An 18,757-nucleotide genomic window follows, 5' to 3' on the forward strand; every position below is an offset into this window, starting at 1 on the left:
TATGCCTGGCTAGTTTATGTATTATTTTTAAAAAGAATTATTAAGGAGTTGAAAAATTGAACTAAAAGGCAAGGAAGATAAAACTAAATATGGAAAATAAACACTCAAACTATAAGCACTGAAACTTTATGTATTTTTTTCTTTTTTCTTTTCTTTTCTTTTCTTTTTTTATTGGTGTACTGTATTCATACATCATAGTGGGATACAAACTTTTGTAGACATACATGCACATATCGCCCAGTCAGCCCCCACCCGATCCCCACCCCATTCTCTCCCCATCCCTCCTTCCCATGCTTGGCTTAGTGGTTGACATCTAGTATTATAGCAATTTATCCAAAATTAAAAATGTTAATCTCACATAACAGTTTCATTTGTCTGATACCAAGCTTTTGATGACTTAAAGATAACATTTCAATATTTCTTTTTGCTTTCTTTCTTACCAGAGAATATTTTTTTTCTATTTTTAAGGTGAAACTATCATATATTTATATATTTATTTTTCAGAAAAAGATCTATCCTAATATGGAATATGGATTCTAGATACCCAAAACGATCTTGAACAAAGCTAGAAGATATATATTTTCTGATTTCAAACCATATAGAGCTACAATAATTGAAACAGTGTAGTACTATTCTAAAGGCAGATATATAAACCATTGGAGTTAAATACAATCCTAGAGCTAAATTCTTCCCTATATTATCAAGTTATTTTTGACAAGGTTTCCACGAACATTTGGTGGTAGAAAAAATAATCTTTTAACTAAATATTGTTGAAAAATAATAATTACATGGAAAAGAATAAAATTGGACTCTTACCTAATCCCATATACAAGTATTAACTCAAAATAGATAAAAAGACCTAAATATAAGTCTTAAGACTATAAACTTTTAGAAGAAAATGTGGGTCATAAAACCTCACAACATTGAAATTGGCAGTGATTTCTTGGATATGATTTCAATGGCACAGGCAACAGAAGAGTATACAAACTCCCTAAAAAATAAAAAAAATATTGTATATCCAAAGACAATGTAAACAGAGTTAAAAGTTACTAATAGAATGGGACACAATATTTCCAAATGCTATATCTGAAGGTATATTAATATTCCAACTAGAAATCCTAAAAATTAACAACAATAAAGGCAAACAATACCATTTAGAGATAGGTAAAAGACTAACATAAATAATGAATCTCCACAGATAACCAATCTTAGTTGTCTGTTGGATGGAAATTCTTGTTTCTCTGGTTCTGGTGTGTGTTACCTATTTCTTCTTTGTAGTTAATCTCTTTGAGTATTTTCTCTAGCGCTGGTTTTGAAGACATAAATTCCTTCAGTTTCTGTTTGTCATGGAAGCTTCTTATTTCTCCATCTAATTTGATAGAAAGTTTTGCTGGGTAGAAAATTTTGGGCTGGAAGTTGTTTTCTTTCAGAATTTGGAATATGTTACTCCAAGCCCTTCTGGCTCTCATGACTTGGTTTGGGAAGTCTGGAGTGATTCTAATTGGTTTGCCTCTGAATGTCACTTGGCCCTTTGTTTTTGTTGCCTTTAAGATTCTCTGCTTGGCTTCCACATTGGTCATTTTGACAGTTATGTGGCGTGGGGATCATCTTCTCTGATCCTGTCTAAAGGGAGTTCTATAAGTTTCCTGGACCTGTGTATCAACCTCTTGCTCTATGTTTGGAAAATTTTCTGCTATTACTTCCTTGAAGAGATTGTTGATCCCTTTGGTATCACTTTCTTTTCCCTCCTCTATTCTAATTATTCTTAGGTTAGCTCTCTTAAAATGGGCCCATATTTCTTCATTGTCAGATTCCTGCTTGTTGGATATTTTTTCCTAGATTAGAAACTATGCGTTCGTTTTTGGAATGATCATCTTCTAAGAGCGAGATTCTGTTCTCCATGTGGTCTAATCGGTTGTTTGTGCTTTGAATTGAGGCCTTTACTTCATTAATTGCATCCTTTATCTCTTTTTGGCTCTCTCTGAGTTCTTTTCGAAGCACCTCTATTATTTCTACAGTTATTTTCCTGATTTGATCTTCTAGAAATCTCTGATTTTCTGTTTTATCGGGTTCTGATGTTGTGGGGTTGTGGGCATTCATTGCTCCAGTGTTATTCCTCTTTCCCATGATTTCGGAAGTTTGTGCCTTCTCTGGGTTCTTCCCTTAGGTCACTATGACTTCCCTTAAGGTGCTCTGGATCTCGAGTCTGTAGTATCTCAGACCCCACTACTCCTTTACTGGGTTGTATCACAGAGTCTCCGACCCAGGGAGTCGATAGAGGCTGCTTTAGACTGTGGGGGGTGCCAGGTTGCACGTTCTCCTATGGTGTGATATCTCTGCCAACGCCACTCCCCCACTGGGTCAAGTCCCAGGAAGTACAGTACTGGGATTTCTCCTCTGTGGCCCGCAATTTGACTCACTGTTCTTGAGTTTGCAGATGTAGCTGTACTGGCCTCGCTGAATTCGGTGCTGCTGCCGCCGGTGGCAATATGGCGCCGCTGCTATGCCCTCGGCCGTGAGGCTGGCTTATTTTTCTTGGTTTTGAATTCCACTCTGAGTCCTTGCAGCGTGTGCTGACCTCAGCCACTGGGAGCTTTAGATGTTCCCTGCGCTGAAAAATCCCGCCTGGCTGTTCCGCAGCGGCTCTCCTCAGCTTGCTGTAGCCGTCTGGTGAATTCACTGCTGCCGCCTGCAATATGGCGCTGCTGCCACGTCCTCGGGCCTGAGGCTGGTGTATCTCCTCTGTGGCTCTGAGCTCTGTTCTCAGTCCGCTTTCTCTTTGGACCCTGGTGATTTTTTTGTTTCTCTGGTGATGGTGTTTTCTGGCTATGAAAGACGCTGATTTTGTGGTAATGGAGATTGGTTGTTAGCGGGGCTCTTAAGCCCCGCTTTTCTCGGTCGCCATCTTCCCGGAACTGTCGAAACTTTACGTTTTATTGGAACCTTTTTTTTTTTTTTTTTTTTGCATATAGGGGCTGCGTCCAAGCCAGCATTTTTTTTAAAGGATTAGAAATTCTAACTTATTTTATTCTTCTTAGGAGTTTATTTCCATAGTCTTTAGAAAGGTTTTATATTCTTCTATTCCAATTTTGTTTTCTTACAAGTAGTCCTATTTTAGCATCTCAGTTTCATTTTAAATATAAAACTTTATTTTTAATTAGAACTAGAAAAAGGCTTACATGTACCCTGCTATACTGATACAGAATAATTACTGTCAATGTAAGTAATTTTATGATTTATTTTCAGTTTATTTCAGTTGATGGAAGAGTTTAAGTTCCCTCTTAATCACTAGTAAATTGTTGTGCAGAAAACCTTAAAGTATTAAACACATAAAGATCAGTTCATCAGCTTAGTCTGAAATTTAGTATTCAGCAAATTGGACTGCAGGAGTTTTAACTAATAAACTAATAGAGTCTTAGGTTGACATATTTGGAGGGTTTATTAGAGGTTGTCTGATCTAGCCCCCAGAATATGGGGTTGCTATAAATTTGCCATACAAACCAGGATATTTCAGAGGGTGAAAAGGATATAAGATGTTAAAATTATCTAAACATAATTTGAGGTTTTACTTTATTGACTCACAATATATAAATTGATAATTTTTATTATATTAGTAGATTATCATTCAAAATACTTTTCAGAAATAGAATTCTTACTGAAACAACATCCATGGATATGAAAGCAATTTAAAATATACTTTGGGTCATCTGAATACTGAAAACAACAGAACAATTATTCTTAATGTTACTCACATTCTTCAGTTTCCTGGCTGTACCTCCCTTTAGTACTTTGTCCCTGGTATTCTCTACAGAATGCATCTTTTCAGTCTGACTTTATATTAGATTACCTTTCCCACCCTTAACTTTCATTAAATGCTCACAATTGCCTTCAAAGATGCATTTTATGGCTTAAAAGTTTGATTCCTCTCTGTAGACCATGATACTTTTAATTGAGAAGATACCCTGTCAAAGCTCAAACTCTCCTAAATGAAAGTTATTATCAGTTCTAATTTTTTCATATTGAAGTAGGTAAATGACACATTGTGAGGAAATATAGTTTTGTATTCATCAATGAATTATAAGCTTAATTAGTTATAGCTGTTTTACCCTTTCAAACCTATTTAAAAAATACTGTCAGTGTCTTGAGATGGTGGTAGATGTCAGTTTTGATCAGATGGTTGCAATTTATAGACTTGGTGCTGTTTGTACTGAATGCTGTCTCCAGTCTTGGTATTTCAAATCCTGGTGTGCCACCTATGAGCCTTATGATCCTGAATAAGTTATGTAACTGTCATGTGCCTCAGTTTTCTCCTCAATAAATGAGAATAATAATAGCACTTCATCAGGTTGTTAATAGAATTAAATGAACTACTAATTCTTTCAGAACCCTGTCAGCACTTGTACACACACAGCTATTCAAGGATTTGGTGGTTCTTCTTGCTCACTGCATTTGAGCTGTCATTGATTTGCTTTCATCTCATTGTTTCTTAAGTATCTTCCTTTTAAGCCATAGTTTGTTACATATATAAATTATAAACAGGTTTTAAAACTGTAAAAGGGTTTGAACTGGGATAGAAAACCACAGTGCTGAAACAACAGTCATGTGACTCGACTCCTTCAGATAATTTCTCTTTGGGGAAATAATGCTGTAGATACTTTATGCCTTGACTTCAGTATCCTGCATCTTGGGTATACTGGTAAACTTGGATGGGCTGTATTCAATACATTTGTGGAAGTTTAACATCAGCCTACATGAACATCTGTTATACAAGGCTCATACCAGGAACCCAGGTGGAGGAGTGGAATTCGCCTTCTCTGTGAGCATCGTCAAGTTTGTCACAGGCCCTACCACTTAATTATATGTTGACATTTGCCCTCTAGTGCTGCCAGCCACCTGCTGGGCCATTAGACATTAACTTCCAACGCTTACCAAGGTCATATGCTGTAATTTGGTCTTGATCCTTGTTGAATATTATTTCTTGTTTTAAAAAGGAATATCTCAAAGGAAAACACTAGCATAGCAATAGTAAGAATGCCTTTTTGGTAAGTAACAAGCACTATTCTAAATTCCTTACATGTAACTCATTTATTCTTCATAAGAGCTCTGAATTAGTTGCTATTATTATTCCATTTTACAGGTCAAGAAACAGACATAGTGAAATAAAGAAATTTTACTAAGGTCATATAACTAGTAATTAGTAGGTCATATAATTAGTAATTAGTAGAGCCAGTCTGAAACCCAGAAACACTGTACACAACTAGAAGAGAAGGCTAGTAAATCTGAATGACTGATATGTGTTCAGTAAAAAATCCTTCATTTAAGAAATCAACAGCACAAGGATAATGAAGAGCTCCAATCAAGCAGCCACCTGCCAGGAACACTTGGACAGACATTTGAGGTGTCTGTCCTCAGGCTCCACACTGCCACCTCTGACAGAGGAGAGGACACAGTACCCATGGCTTGTTGGCTTTCTAAATGCAGTTTTGCAAAGAGTGTTATTTACTCCTTTGTTAGAAAGTCTACAGCAGTTTGAATATTTGTTGATTACAATGTAAGAAAGTGTCTGCAGGAAACAAGCACACCTCTAAAAGATCTCTTACTTCCATAAAGGAGTAGAAATGATCAAATTTTCCAAAACTCACAGAGTGATTTTAATGACTAAATGGAATATAACCACCATACTTGTCTTTAATTTCTGTTATGTATTCAAGTTGTGTGATACTATATCATTTCTCCTTGGCAATTTGTATGTCAGTTTCTTGCTTCATGGTGTCTTTATTTTTTTAAGCCTGGGAAGCATGTAAGTACTTAAATTATTGACATTTAGATATAGTAAAACTTAGAATGATAATAAGAGCAGTAATTACCTCCGTGAAAATGTCAGTGTCATGATGGTAGGGTATATATGGAATCATTTATATGATTTATATTAAAGGAAATAGGTGAAATGTCAGTTTCAGACTTAGCATAGTGTCTGAGTCATATTTCTGAAATCTGTTGGGTTTTTTTTTTAAAACAAAACTTTCTCCCTTTTTAAAAGAATGTTTTGCATTTGAAACATTTGTACTTAGATATTGATTCCTGTCAGCTTTAATTTTAAAAGTAACTGTCAAGTGAACTTTGTATCACTTAATGCTTTTTTTTCCTATGACTTTTTGAAAAAAATTAGTCATTTTAGGCAACAGTTCCTAAGCAGATAATTAAGCACTTTGTGTGTGTGTGTGTGTGGTACTGGTACTGGGGTTCCTGGAAGCCCTTCTATCTCCGGGCTACACTCCCAGACCTATTTTATATTTTTTGAGACAGGGTCTCTTATGCCAGCGCGGCTGGCTTCGAACCTGCACGATACTCCTGTCTCCACCTCCCAAGCAAGGGGATTACAAGAGTGTGCCACCACACCCGGCTCAATTAAGCACTTTTAGATAGAGAAGAAATGTTAATCTAATAATCTTTTTTTTTTTTTTTTTTTTTTTTTTTGGTGCTGGGAACTGAACCCAGGGGCATTCTACCTCTGAGCTGTACCCCCAACCAACCTTATTTTATTTTTTATTTGGAAACAGGATTTTGCTAGGTTGCTGAGGCTAGTTTTGAACCTGAAATTTTTCTGTCTCAGCATCCCAACTAATAATAATCTTAATTCATCTTTATGATATGGTAAAGAAAAATGAAGAATCAACAAATGGAAAACTCTTTTGCTACTAAGTTTTTCTTGGATTGTTTGCCTAATTCAAGTATTCTTCCATTTTTCTCCAGTGGTAATTAGTAAACTTAGTTTCTTAGCCCTCTAAATTTATGCTTTATTATTTTAGAATAGTGCACATACCCATAAATAGCAAAATGAGTGTTACTCCAAAATGCCAAGCCCATTCTAGGCATTATCTTTTTTTATAATTATCATATTTTTTAATGTCTTGCAACTTATTATCCTGTTATTTAAATACATTTGTAATTAACCTTATTTAGAAAAATTGAAAGGGAAGAATAGAAAATTTGAAAGGAATGACATTTTCTTCCAGCATTGAACCTATAAATATTGCTGTCTAAAGATTTTCTAGGGATTTTTTAAATAAGTAAATAAAAATTGACCTTTTCTTTATAAATTATTATTATTACAATATTTAATATATGTTTATCTTAATTGGCAGATTTTACCTAAGAATGTTCAGTTAGGCCACCACTTTGTTTCTGATGTACTTATGATGAGGATGTAGGGAAATGGGAACTCGTTTACACTGTTGGTGGGAGTGCAAACTAGTTCAGCCACTATGGAGATCAGTGTGGAGATTTCTTAGAAAACTGGGAATGGATCCACCATATGATAAGGCTATACCACTCATGGGTATCTTTCCAAAGGGGTTGAAATCAGAGAACTACAGTAACATATGCATACCCATGTTCATAACACCACAATTTGCAATAGCCAAAATATGGAACCAACCTAGGTCTCCATCAACAGATGAATGGATTGCAAAATTATGGGAAATATACACAATTGAATTCTACTCAGCAATAAAGAACAAAATTATGTCATTCACAAGAAGATGGAAAGACCTGGAGAACATTATGTTAAGTGAGATCAGCCAAGCACAGAAAGAGAAGGGACATATGTTTTCTCTAATCTGCTCAAGCTAGAGAGTATTAAGGATACCAGAGGGACTACAGAAACCTCAGCAAAGCCAGAAAGGAAGAGTAGGTGAAGCTGGGCATGGTGGCACACGCTTGTAATCCCAGCATTCAGGAGGCTGAGACCAGAGGATCCATTCCGGTTTGCGGACAGCCTCAGCTACTTAGTGAGACCCTGTTTCAAAATAAAGAATAAAAAATAGGGCAGGGGGTGTAGCTTGGAAGTCAAATGTCCCTGGGTTCCATATCCAGACCTAAAAAAAAAAAAAGAGTAGGTTAGAAAAACTATATTTGAATATGTATATACATGTGAATATAACATTGTTAATCTGGACACTCACTACTGGGAGGGAAGGAAAAAGGGAGGGAGTTTGGGGGGGCACCAAATACTGTGTGAATATGTGCCATTGCCAACATGGTTCACATTATGATGTGAGACTATAGTGCACCAATAAGATAAAAAATTATGTTTATTTCAGGTTTTATTAGTAGATATGCAGAGAATAATTAAATAATAGTGAAAAGGGTAAATTATACTTAACGTTTGTCAGACTGGTTAGCCAGCTGTTTCAGTCAGCATTCTCTCACATTGTGACCTAAACACCTGACTTGATGGCTGCACTTAGAGGAGGAAGGGTTTTATGTGCTTAAGGATCTGGAGATGTTCAGTGGTAGTATGTGCTTATAATCCCAGTGCTGTCTTAGCAGCTTAGAGAGTACCTTAGCAATTTAGCGAGACCTAGTTTGAAAGTAAAAAGGCTAAGAGTATAGCTAAGAGATAGAATGCTCCTTTGGTCAATCTCCAGTACCAAAAAAAAAAAAAAAAAATAGTAATGATAGGTCTTATATTTGAAGTCTGCCAGAAAAAAAGCAATTCTGGATTTTTCCTTCATTTTAGGAGGTATTACTAGTTATTAGAAGAGAAGAGTGATGTTGGGAGAAGGTAGGAAAGGAAGATAGCAGGTTGAAAATGGAGGCAAGCTGTTTGGAAACCATCTTTTAACTCAATTAAGAGATCTTTCTAGCCAGTACATAATTATCCAACAAAGGAATAAAGTACATCGTGCAGTCACAAGCCTTTCCATCTCTACAATTATTTTCTTCTTAAAATATAGGTTGAAGAAGGAGCTAAAAATATACGGCTAGGTTCGCTAATTGGTTTGATGGTTGAAGAAGGAGAAGATTGGAAATCTGTTGAAATTCCCAAGGATGTAGGTCCTCCACCACCAGTTTCAAAACCATCAGTGCCTCACCCCTCGCCAGAACCACAGATTGCTGTTCCTGTTAAGAAAGAGCACACACCAGGGTCACTGCAGTGAGTATGTTTATTTAAATGATGATATAAAATATCATTATGGCTGCTCTTAGAGTTTTTAATCATTTTCATAATCAGAGTAGTTTGCACATGAACTAGGAAGGTGCTGATCTTCCCTCTTTCCTCCTCAGACAGTGAAGTCTAGGAATGATTATTTTACCATCATTGTTCATTTAATAAACAGTTATTGAATACCGACTACATTCCTGGTGTTCTGAAAGCCCCACTTGCCCAGTGGAGAACAAAACAGTGTATGCCCACATTGAGTTTTAATTAGGTTTTAAAATTTTAGAGTAGCATCCAGTATACCACACTTTATTATTCTGTTCCCATTTATGGAATTCTAATTAATATAATAGGAATTCTGTTTTCATATGTATAACTGATGTAAAATAGAATTACCATTTTAACGTGTATTGCATTTCAAACCTCTGCATTTTGAGGCCTGGCACAGATTGGATCTCAATTTTGTCTAATTCTGTAACTTCACTGCTACTTAATAAACATCATTTTACTTTAGATTTACTTTATTTTAATTAATGGAGTTCCATTCATTTTAATCTATATAATTATAAAAATTTTTTCTTAAGTTTTTCATAGACAGTCATAGTTTGAACTTGGATCAAAATGTAGCTCCCTATATTTTAAAATATTTTTTTATTTATCATTGTCATTCCTTTTTCAGAAAATTTTTATAGTACTTTTAGAAGTACTGATATTTGGTCTTTTGTTTCGCTTTGCATTTTTATTTTTAACTGACATAATTTATGAAGTACAGTATAATCCCGTACATGTATATAATGTGTATTAATGAATACATCTGTAATTACTACCAATTTTTTAATTCTCTTTGCCACATAAAGTGATTCTAACTTCAGGGTTTTGAATTCCTTTATTTTCTCTTCTTCCATTTACTATAAAGATCAGAAGGAAGCTTCACAGACTCTTTGCAAATTTAACAGTAAATGCTCTAATTCTAAGATCAGTACTTGTTAGAGTCTCATATGAGTCTGAGGTCTCACTATGTAGGTTAAAAACCAACTGACATGTGAACCTGTACAATGTTGGTTCACTCAGTTATTTTTTTAAGGTTTTTTAATCAGTTACTGGTTAGTATTATATAAAAATCTAAAATTTGATGTTTTTTTCTCATTCTTTTAGAGTATATATATATATATATATATATGTACTTTTTAGAGTATATATATATATGTGTGTGTATAATGCAATTATTATCTACATATATAGAGAGTTTATATATGTATATATACTCTATAAAAGTACATATATGTAGTAAAAGTACTTTATTGTAAATTCTAAGGACTTAAAATATATTAAAGATGCAATTAATATATACAAATATCTAGTAGGCACATGAAAATATATTTAACATCCTTAATCATTGGAAATGCAAATTAAAACCACCTTGAGGCACCATACTCATTACTGCTACTTTCCAAAATACAAATGCAAGCGAAGAACCAGCAATACACCTGTGAATATGGCAGGTGTTGGTGAGGATAATGGAGAAATTGGAACTCTTGTGCATCACTGGTGGGAATGTATACTGGTATGCCTGCTGCTGAGAACAGTATGGCATTTCCTCAAAAAAAAAGAAAAATAGATTGTAGCTAGACATGATGGTACATGCTTATAATCCCAGCATTCGGGAGGCTGAGACCGGAGGATCGTGATTCGCGGACAGCCACAGCTGCTTAGTGAGGCCCTCTGCAAGTCAGTGAGACCCTGTTTCAAAATAAAGAATAAAAAATAGGCCAGGGGGTGTAGCTTGGAGGTCGAATGCCCCTGGGTTCCATCCCCAGACCAAATGCTTCAAAGAATTTAAAGCAGATACTAATTATTAATAGAAACAACTCATATGTCCAAAGTGCTATGTACATACCTTGAAATGTTATTCAAACTTAAAAAGAAGAACATTCTGATATGCTACAACATGGATGAACCTTGAAGACATCATGCTGAGTAAACTAAGCCAGTCACAAAGGGGCAGATACCGTGTGTCTACTTACATGAAATTCCCAGAGTATTCAATAAAGACAAAGAGAACAGCGGGTGCCAGGAGCTGGGAGAAGGGAGAAATAGAGTTCTTGTTTAATGGACAGAGTTGTGATTTGGGAAAATGAGAAAGTTCTAGAGATTGATGGGGGTGATTACACAACTGTGAGGTTATATGTAATGCCATTCCATGGCACCTAGAATGCTTAAGTGTAGTTTACCACAATAAAAGATAAAGTTACTTCTTTATTGATATGCGTGATGAGGAGCCATGTGAACTGTAACTAGTCAGGATAGAAGCTCTTTGCCCTAATGAATGTTTGCTCTTACTAAAATAATATTCTGAAATAGTAACTAGTTAAATGTTTAAAAAAATGCTTTGACAATAAAATAAACAAGGTTGATACAGATTAATTTGAGAGTCATTTTTATCTTTAGTATAAATTTTTATTTTTCTAATTATCAGCAAAACTATTGACATTTTCATCTACTTGAATTTATGTAAATGTTAATTTCTTCCATTAATCTTCATGTTTTCTTCCTAGATTCCGTTTAAGTCCAGCTGCCCGGAATATTTTGGAAAAATACGCATTGGATGCCAGCCAGGGCACAGCTACTGGTCCTCGGGGGATATTCACTAAAGAGTATGTGTGTGATTTTTGTAATCAATTCCAATATTTTTTTTCTGGAAGAATTTTAAAAGAGCCAATTCAGCATTAGGATTTAAAAAGAGGTACACTGTTCCTTTGTGTTTTAATTCCTTTTGTCACTGTAAATTGTATTCAGAGTTGTTTTCTGAATAATTTGCAGCATTATTGAAGATCAGTTCTAATTTAGTAACTAAGCTAGATCCTTAGAAATGGTGATAAATGCAGAAAATTAGAGTCCAGAACAGTGAAACTTTGTATTATTCTAAGTCCTATTAAATCCTCACCCAATCATTTAAAACATGAAATATATTTTAGAAATATTTTAATTCTTATTTGTTTCAGTTTTATTCATGTGTTACAGAGCAATTTTTGTATGCATTTGTTTCTCTTTTTGGACTTTTCTATTCTATTGATCTGTTTTTCAATGCTTTATGCCGTACTTTTAATTATAAGTGTTTTATGGTATGCTTTAAAGACTAATAGATTTTATTATCTACCAGATTTCTTTCCCTTGTACTTTATTCTCAATTAACTAATTTTATTGTTATATATTTTTTTATTCATTCAAATGAATTTTAAGCAATTCTAGCTCCACATGTGGGGACGTGTCATGGTTTCTTTGAGTTTATATTAATAAGAACTGACCTTTTGATGATAATCAATCTTCTATTAAGAAACTGGTATGTCTTTCCATTTGTTTAAATTTTTGTGACTGGCAAGACTGTATCAAAACAATGGCTCCTCTCTGTTAGGACTTTGTCTAATAGCGAAGACAAAGAATAATCAGAAAGGATTTTTGAACTAATATAAAACCACCATAGTTATATCATGCAACATTTTTATTGGCAGTCACATTAAGTATTTCAGATTGAGTTAATGTTTTAAAGTAATGTGCTCATTCCATATTTAGCTAGTATTGATAAAAATAATAATATTGGCCAGAACTTGTATTAGGAGAGGTAGTGCAAAATCAGCCCTCCTGAGAACTGACTGGAAGGCAGCATTCTACACTGTGGGATTTTCACTTGAAAAACTTGAAGGTCTCATTTAGCCATAAAAACTAAAATTGAGAGTCCTGAAACTGGGCATGGTGGCACACACTTGGAAGGCTGAATTAGCAAGCTAGCCATAGCAACTTAGTAAGACCCTGTGTCAAAATAAAAAGGTGCTAGGATAGAGTAGTAGCTCAGAACTAGAGTACCCCTGTGTTCAATCCCTAGTACCAAAGTAAGATAAAGTAAGAATCCCAGTAACCATTTAAGCCTGAATTTCTTATATCAACCTTCATTTACTATTGATATCTTGATTTTAGTAATAATCTTATCAGTCTGTGCCTTAGTGGAACTGTCTATAAAAATGGAATCAAACAGCTATATTTGTTATAAGAGAGACTTGCCTTTTCTGTAATTCTGGGGGATAGAATGAAGTCTGTATTTAACTCATTAATCTTTGAAAGTTGGCTAAAATACAAAATAATCGCAGCTATCCCTTAGAAGGATTGGTTTTGTATGTTTGTATGACTGGGAAGAAACACCTGAGGTGAGCTAAGGTAGGCTCATAAAGTAATCTAGTAAGAGTTGGTGAATTTTTAAAAAGTTGATGAATACCGTACTTGAATGGGGTTGGTACAAGATATTCTAATGCAGGTATCATAAGGCTAGAATCCAGAAGCCGTTGTACAAGACTAAATGTGAGTGAAGGCCAGAATAGGACCTAGCCCAGGAACACATTTGGGATTCTGATCTAGATGAGGAAAATGTTGGCTCCAGAGATACAAGTAAGGGATTTGAAGAAGCATTTGTCTGAGGAGTAAGTCATGTTTGATGTTTACTCTCAGCGCTCAGAGGTCAGGAACAGTGAGATAAAGATGTCTCACAGGACATGATTTGGGAGAGAGGTCATTTGGTAGATAATAAAGCAGTAATTGTCATTGGGATCAATAGCTAAACTGTTTAGAAGGCTAAATACCTGTGGTGGGAGGCCTGTGGGAGATGGGGAGGCCAGGGGGCTGGGATCTGAGAAAAGGCCTATTTTTTGGTGGTTAGATGACTTGAGGAAGCAGTTCAGTGGTGAGGCAGCAATGAAATGAAGGAATAAAGCCCTCCTTCTCTTTCAATATATGCTTAGTACCTGTATAATTGAAAATAATAACATTAATGTAACATTTCTTAAAGAGAACTAAATGCTATTGTTTTCTGGACACCCTAAGGAAACTGTTAAAGAGATATGCTTTTAATATTTTTCTACCACTATTACCCAATTCTCTTACTTGCTTTTTTTCCCTAATGCTCCACCTTAAGGGAATCGACCTTTGGTTTTTGGAGTATGTGATACTAAAAAACAATTTCATGGGGAAAAAAATGGATTCTTTTTTTTTTTTTTTTTTTTTGGTGGTACTAGGGTTCCTGGAAGCCCTTCTACCCCTGGGCTACACTCCCAGACCTATTTTATATTTTTATTTGGAAACAGGGCCTCTTTTGCCAGGCGTGGTGGTGCACGCTTGTAATCCCTGCGCTTGGGAGGTGGAGACAGGAGGATCGCGCTGGTTCAGAGCCAGCCTTGCTGGTTTAAGAGACCCTGTTTCCACATTAAAAAAAGAGGTTAAAAAAAATAGGTCTGGGAGTTTAGCCCGTGGGAGTGTAGCCGAGGTAGAAGGGCTTCCAGGAACCCCAGTACCACCGAAACAGGGCCTCTTTTAAGCCAGCACAGCTGGCTTCAAACCTGCGCGATCCTCCTGTCTCCGCCTCCCAAACGCGGGGATTACAAGCGTGCGCCACCACGCCCGGCTGAAAAACTGGATTCTTAATTATTAGAGATTTTTGCTTTTGTATGGTAGTAAAGATGCCTGAGTTTTAATATTATGGTGTAGAAAGATTGGGAGCCAGGTATCATCTACAAAAAGATCATCTTCTGAAATGGTTGAGTAATTGCAGGCGAGTGCCTTAGCACATGTTCTGAAAGCAGTAAGGAATTTATCTTTTGTCCACCCCTTGTCATCAAGTGCAAGCAGGAGACAGCGAACAGTTACAGCTGCTGAGAAGTACCTCTGATGTATTTGTGAAGAAAATTAGAGGTGTCAGAGCTGCTATTTTAATTTAGCATTTAAGCAAACATGGTGCTCCAAATATATGTTGTGCAAAAGCATATAACTTTACTTTGCCTGTACCTGTAACTGTTTTTAAGAAAACAAATGCCAGGCCACACAGTTTTAGGCTCTTTGCCTGCAGTCTCAGTGTCTTCGGTATACCTATGTCTTAGTTACTGTTTGTGTTCATATCACAGAATCAAAACTCTGGTAAGCATGCTAGGGAGCTGAACATTTTTTTAGTAATATTTCTTTTCAAAAGTAACCCACAGCACACCCAAAAGAATTACTCTCTGAGGGATCCTGAGAGAGAATGTTCTATTTGAGTGAACTTGCAGAATATCTTCTGCCTTTCTGAAGATGTGCATGGTGTATTTGTTCTTCTTATATTTATAGCTATTAATTGCTATAATGGATAGAAATCATTAAAATCATCTCTACATTATAAAAGCTGTTATTAACTATTAATAGTTGTATTTATACTTTATGAGGTTTATAGTTTTAAAACCAGCAATAAGAGTTTACTATCAGCCTGTGGTTCGAATTATTTTGTGTGCTTGTTTACAATTAATGACACCCATTTATTTTTATTCTTTGCCAACTGCAATTTTACCCAAGAATATTAATTACCACAGGGATAAATCTAAATTGCCTTTTTCTTGATAAGACAGTAAGTGATCATTATGCTGATAGTGAAATTAAAAATGTGTCATATTTAATGAATAGATATATGCATGTATTAACAATGGAGATTTTTGTAGTTCTCTCTGTTTTTGTTGTTTTAACTAATGACTAGGAGTGAACTAGTGATCTTTCTATAAGGAAATTAGCATGTTTTGGGTTTGCCACTCTTGAAAGTAAACATTTAATGTCATCTAAAACCAAGATTAATAATACAGCATGGTCCCCATGGCCATATTGTGGCTCACCCTTTGAGAACAGCATTGCCACAAGGATATTCCTGTTACTTTTTATATGATGGGTCAAAGGTCCTTGTCAGAAAGTTCTGTGTTGAGCTTTAGATGAGATCGATCCCATTCCAGGGTTTTTGTTCCAGGATTCTATAGTCACAAGATTGCTGTGTCTTAGATATAATTATTTTATTCTCTGCTAGTCTCTTCTTATAAAAAAAACTGTGCCTTAGTTTCTATTGAATTTGCATAATATGTACATAGCATTTCCCTTTACTACTTTTGATTTGGTGATAACAAAATCAAGGTAATTTCAAAATGTCGTGTGTGTGTGTGTGTGTGTGTGTGTGTGTGTGTGTGTGTGTGTGTTTTGCTAGGGATTAAACTCGGGCATTCTACCTCCAAGCTATACCCCCTGGCCTGTTTTATTTTTTATTTGGGTCTTGCTAAATTGCTGAGGCTGGCCTTGAACCTTTAATCCTCCTGTCTCAGCCTCCCAAATACTGAGGTTGCAAGTGTGTGCCACCATGCCTGGCTTTGAGAAATTTTTAAAATATAATTTATCTTTCATTTCACATCAAAATGAAGTAGTTCTCAGATTATATAAAACAGATTTTGTAGAAGTTGAATAAGTTATTCCTAATTCAAATATTAAATTTTTTTCAGCACTAGGAAGAAACTCAGGGGCATTCTACCTCCGATCTACACCCCACCCCTAATGTGTTTTTTATTCTTTTTTTTATACCTTTGTTTTGATTGCATTTTTTAATTTATATGTGGATATTCTTTATTTTGAAGTAAGGTCTCACTAAGTTGCAGAAGGCCTCACTAAATAGCTGAAGCTGTCAGTGAACCCCAGTCCTCCTAACTCAGCCTTCCAAATGCTGAGATTGTAAGTGTGCACCATCACACTTGGCCCTATTTTTTATTCTTTATTATGAAACAGGGTCTCACTAAATTGCAGAGGGCCTCACTAAGTAGCTGAGGCTGGCCGTGAACCGCTATCCTCCTGTTTCAGCTTCCCAAGTACTGGGATTAGAAGCATGTGCCACCACACCTGGCGGATATTAAAATTTTTTAAAAAGTTGTTTGCTTTGCTGGGCATGGTGGCACATGCTTGTAATCCCAACTTGGGAGACTGAGATAGGAGTATTGCACAGGTTCAAAGCCAGCCTCAGTTACTTAGTGAGGCTCTCCGCACCTTAGCGAGACCCTGTTTCCAAATAAAATATAAAATCAGTCTGGGAGTATAGCCCAGAGGTAGAAAAGCCCCTGGGTTCCACCCCCAGTACCAAACACACAGAAAAAGTTGTTTGCTTTGTACATATATTATGCCCACTGTGACTTACCACAATAAATTGAAGGCTTAGCATATTTAGTATTCTAATTATATCCTTTTAAAAACAAAGATACCTTTGTTACAGGGTATATTATAGGCAAATTTATAACTAGTTATTTTTTCTTCTCAATGATGTTGTGGGTAACATTTATTGTATTAGGTTGTACTTAAAATATCTTGAGTAAATTAAAAATGGTATGATTTTCTGGTGAAAATGATGTAGTATATAGAAAGCCAGAGGTATGATAAACTTGATACTTTCTCAATGCTATGTGAAAGTTATTTCACAAGTATTCACAAAAGAATGAAAAAAATAAGGCCATGATTTTTTTGTTTTGTAGTTTTTTAATGGCATTGGAGATTAAACCTAGGAGCATTCTATTTCTGAGTTATACCCCAGCTCTTTTTATTTTTTATGTTGAAAGAGGGTCTCCCTAAATTGCTGAGGGTCTCACTAACTTGCTGAGGTTAGCTTCAAGTCTATAATCTTCCTTTCTCAGCCTCCCAAGTACTGGGATTTCTGGTGTGTGCCACTGTACCCAGCTGAGGGCATGTTTTAATAAGTAAATTGCTCATCTACAATAAAAAAATGAGTTTTCTTTTTAAAAATTCCTATCTATAACCAATACTTTGATAAAATTCTAATTATTATTTTGAAATATACATATAGCCATTGGACAAATGATAAAAATGAGTAGACCATGTAGGAAAAAGATTTCTCTAACTTAAAAACTTGATTTTATAGTATATGCAGTTAGCTTTATATTTCTGTATCTTTCTTTCACATCTCATCTCCATCTTCAATAAAATGTCTTACACTTCTTATCGCTAATTATAATTATCTAATTTCCTCTTATTTTCAGAGATGCTCTCAACCTGGTCCAGTTGAAGCAGATGGGCAAGATTACTGAACCGAGACCAGCCCCAGCTCCTCCATCTATACCCTCAGCACCTTTGTCCCCACAGGCCACCGTCAGCCCATCTTATCCCCGACCAATGATTCCACCAATATCAACTCCTGGACAACCTAATGCCGTGGTAATGTCCTCTGAGGAAGCTTTTTATTTTTCAGATAATTGAGAAGGAAAAATTAAGTCATTTACTGTGTATTTTATTAGTACTTTTTATCAGTCTATTTTAGTAGTAGTTTACTATAAAGAAAAAATGCTCCAGATGCTTTTTTTTAAGTATTTAAAGTTTTTATTTAAATAACTATATTCATTCTTTCCATTATAAAATTTTATTTTTATAGTGATCAAGAATAATTTTTCTATACTCAATTTTATATATTTCCATATTTTAAATATTTAAAAATAAATTTAAGTTCTTAATCTTTCTAGGATTTAATTTTATAAATGATATAACATTGACCACAAAGGGAAATTAATGGTGTGTTCAAAATGAGATGCTGAAGGAAAGTTGAATGAGGGTCTATTTATAATGGTGTGGACCAAGTAACAGTGGAGGAGACCTCTACTACCTAGACCTGAAGGATCATAAGAAGGAGATGGAGAGGACGGGGTGAAGACCACCCCCTTACCTGAGCAGAGACCTTTGGCTTTAGGGAAGCAGATAGCCCAAGGTGACCCCACAGGAACCCCAGCCCTACTCCCTTTCTCTGCTTTCCTGCATTGTTCTTCCCTTTGACCTGGCCCCCACCATGAGGGTCACAGGCCCATTGATAAGCTCCATATGGAGTATTCACTCAGGCAACATCAGAAGCTTTTTTTTTTTTTAACAGATTTTTTAGCACAAACCAAATTTGTTTGTAGAACACTCTCTTCCAAGTAGAACATCGAAGCTATGATTCAGTTTAAA

At 35.5% G+C, this 18,757-nt stretch overlaps 1 protein-coding gene across 2 annotated transcripts in view; it reads left to right on the forward strand.

The window, feature by feature from the left end:
- Positions 1–18,757, forward strand: part of PDHX (pyruvate dehydrogenase complex component X) — a gene marked incomplete at both ends in the record, with an annotated part of 74,591 nt that overhangs the window by 30,845 nt on the left and 24,989 nt on the right. The window contains 3 exons of one of the 2 annotated variants that reach the window (XM_080697097.1): positions 8,739–8,938; positions 11,500–11,598; positions 17,803–17,977. The exons of the other annotated variant lie outside the window; for it this stretch is intronic. Coding sequence (XP_080553223.1) covers positions 8,739–8,938; positions 11,500–11,598; positions 17,803–17,977 — 474 coding nt within the window. The remainder of the gene's footprint in view (positions 1–8,738; positions 8,939–11,499; positions 11,599–17,802; positions 17,978–18,757) is intronic. 2 annotated transcript variants of the gene reach the window in all.

The sequence above is a fragment of the Muscardinus avellanarius genome (assembly GCF_963383645.1).
Source record: "Muscardinus avellanarius genome assembly, chromosome: 1".
Classification (NCBI taxonomy): Eukaryota; Metazoa; Chordata; class Mammalia; order Rodentia; family Gliridae; genus Muscardinus; species Muscardinus avellanarius.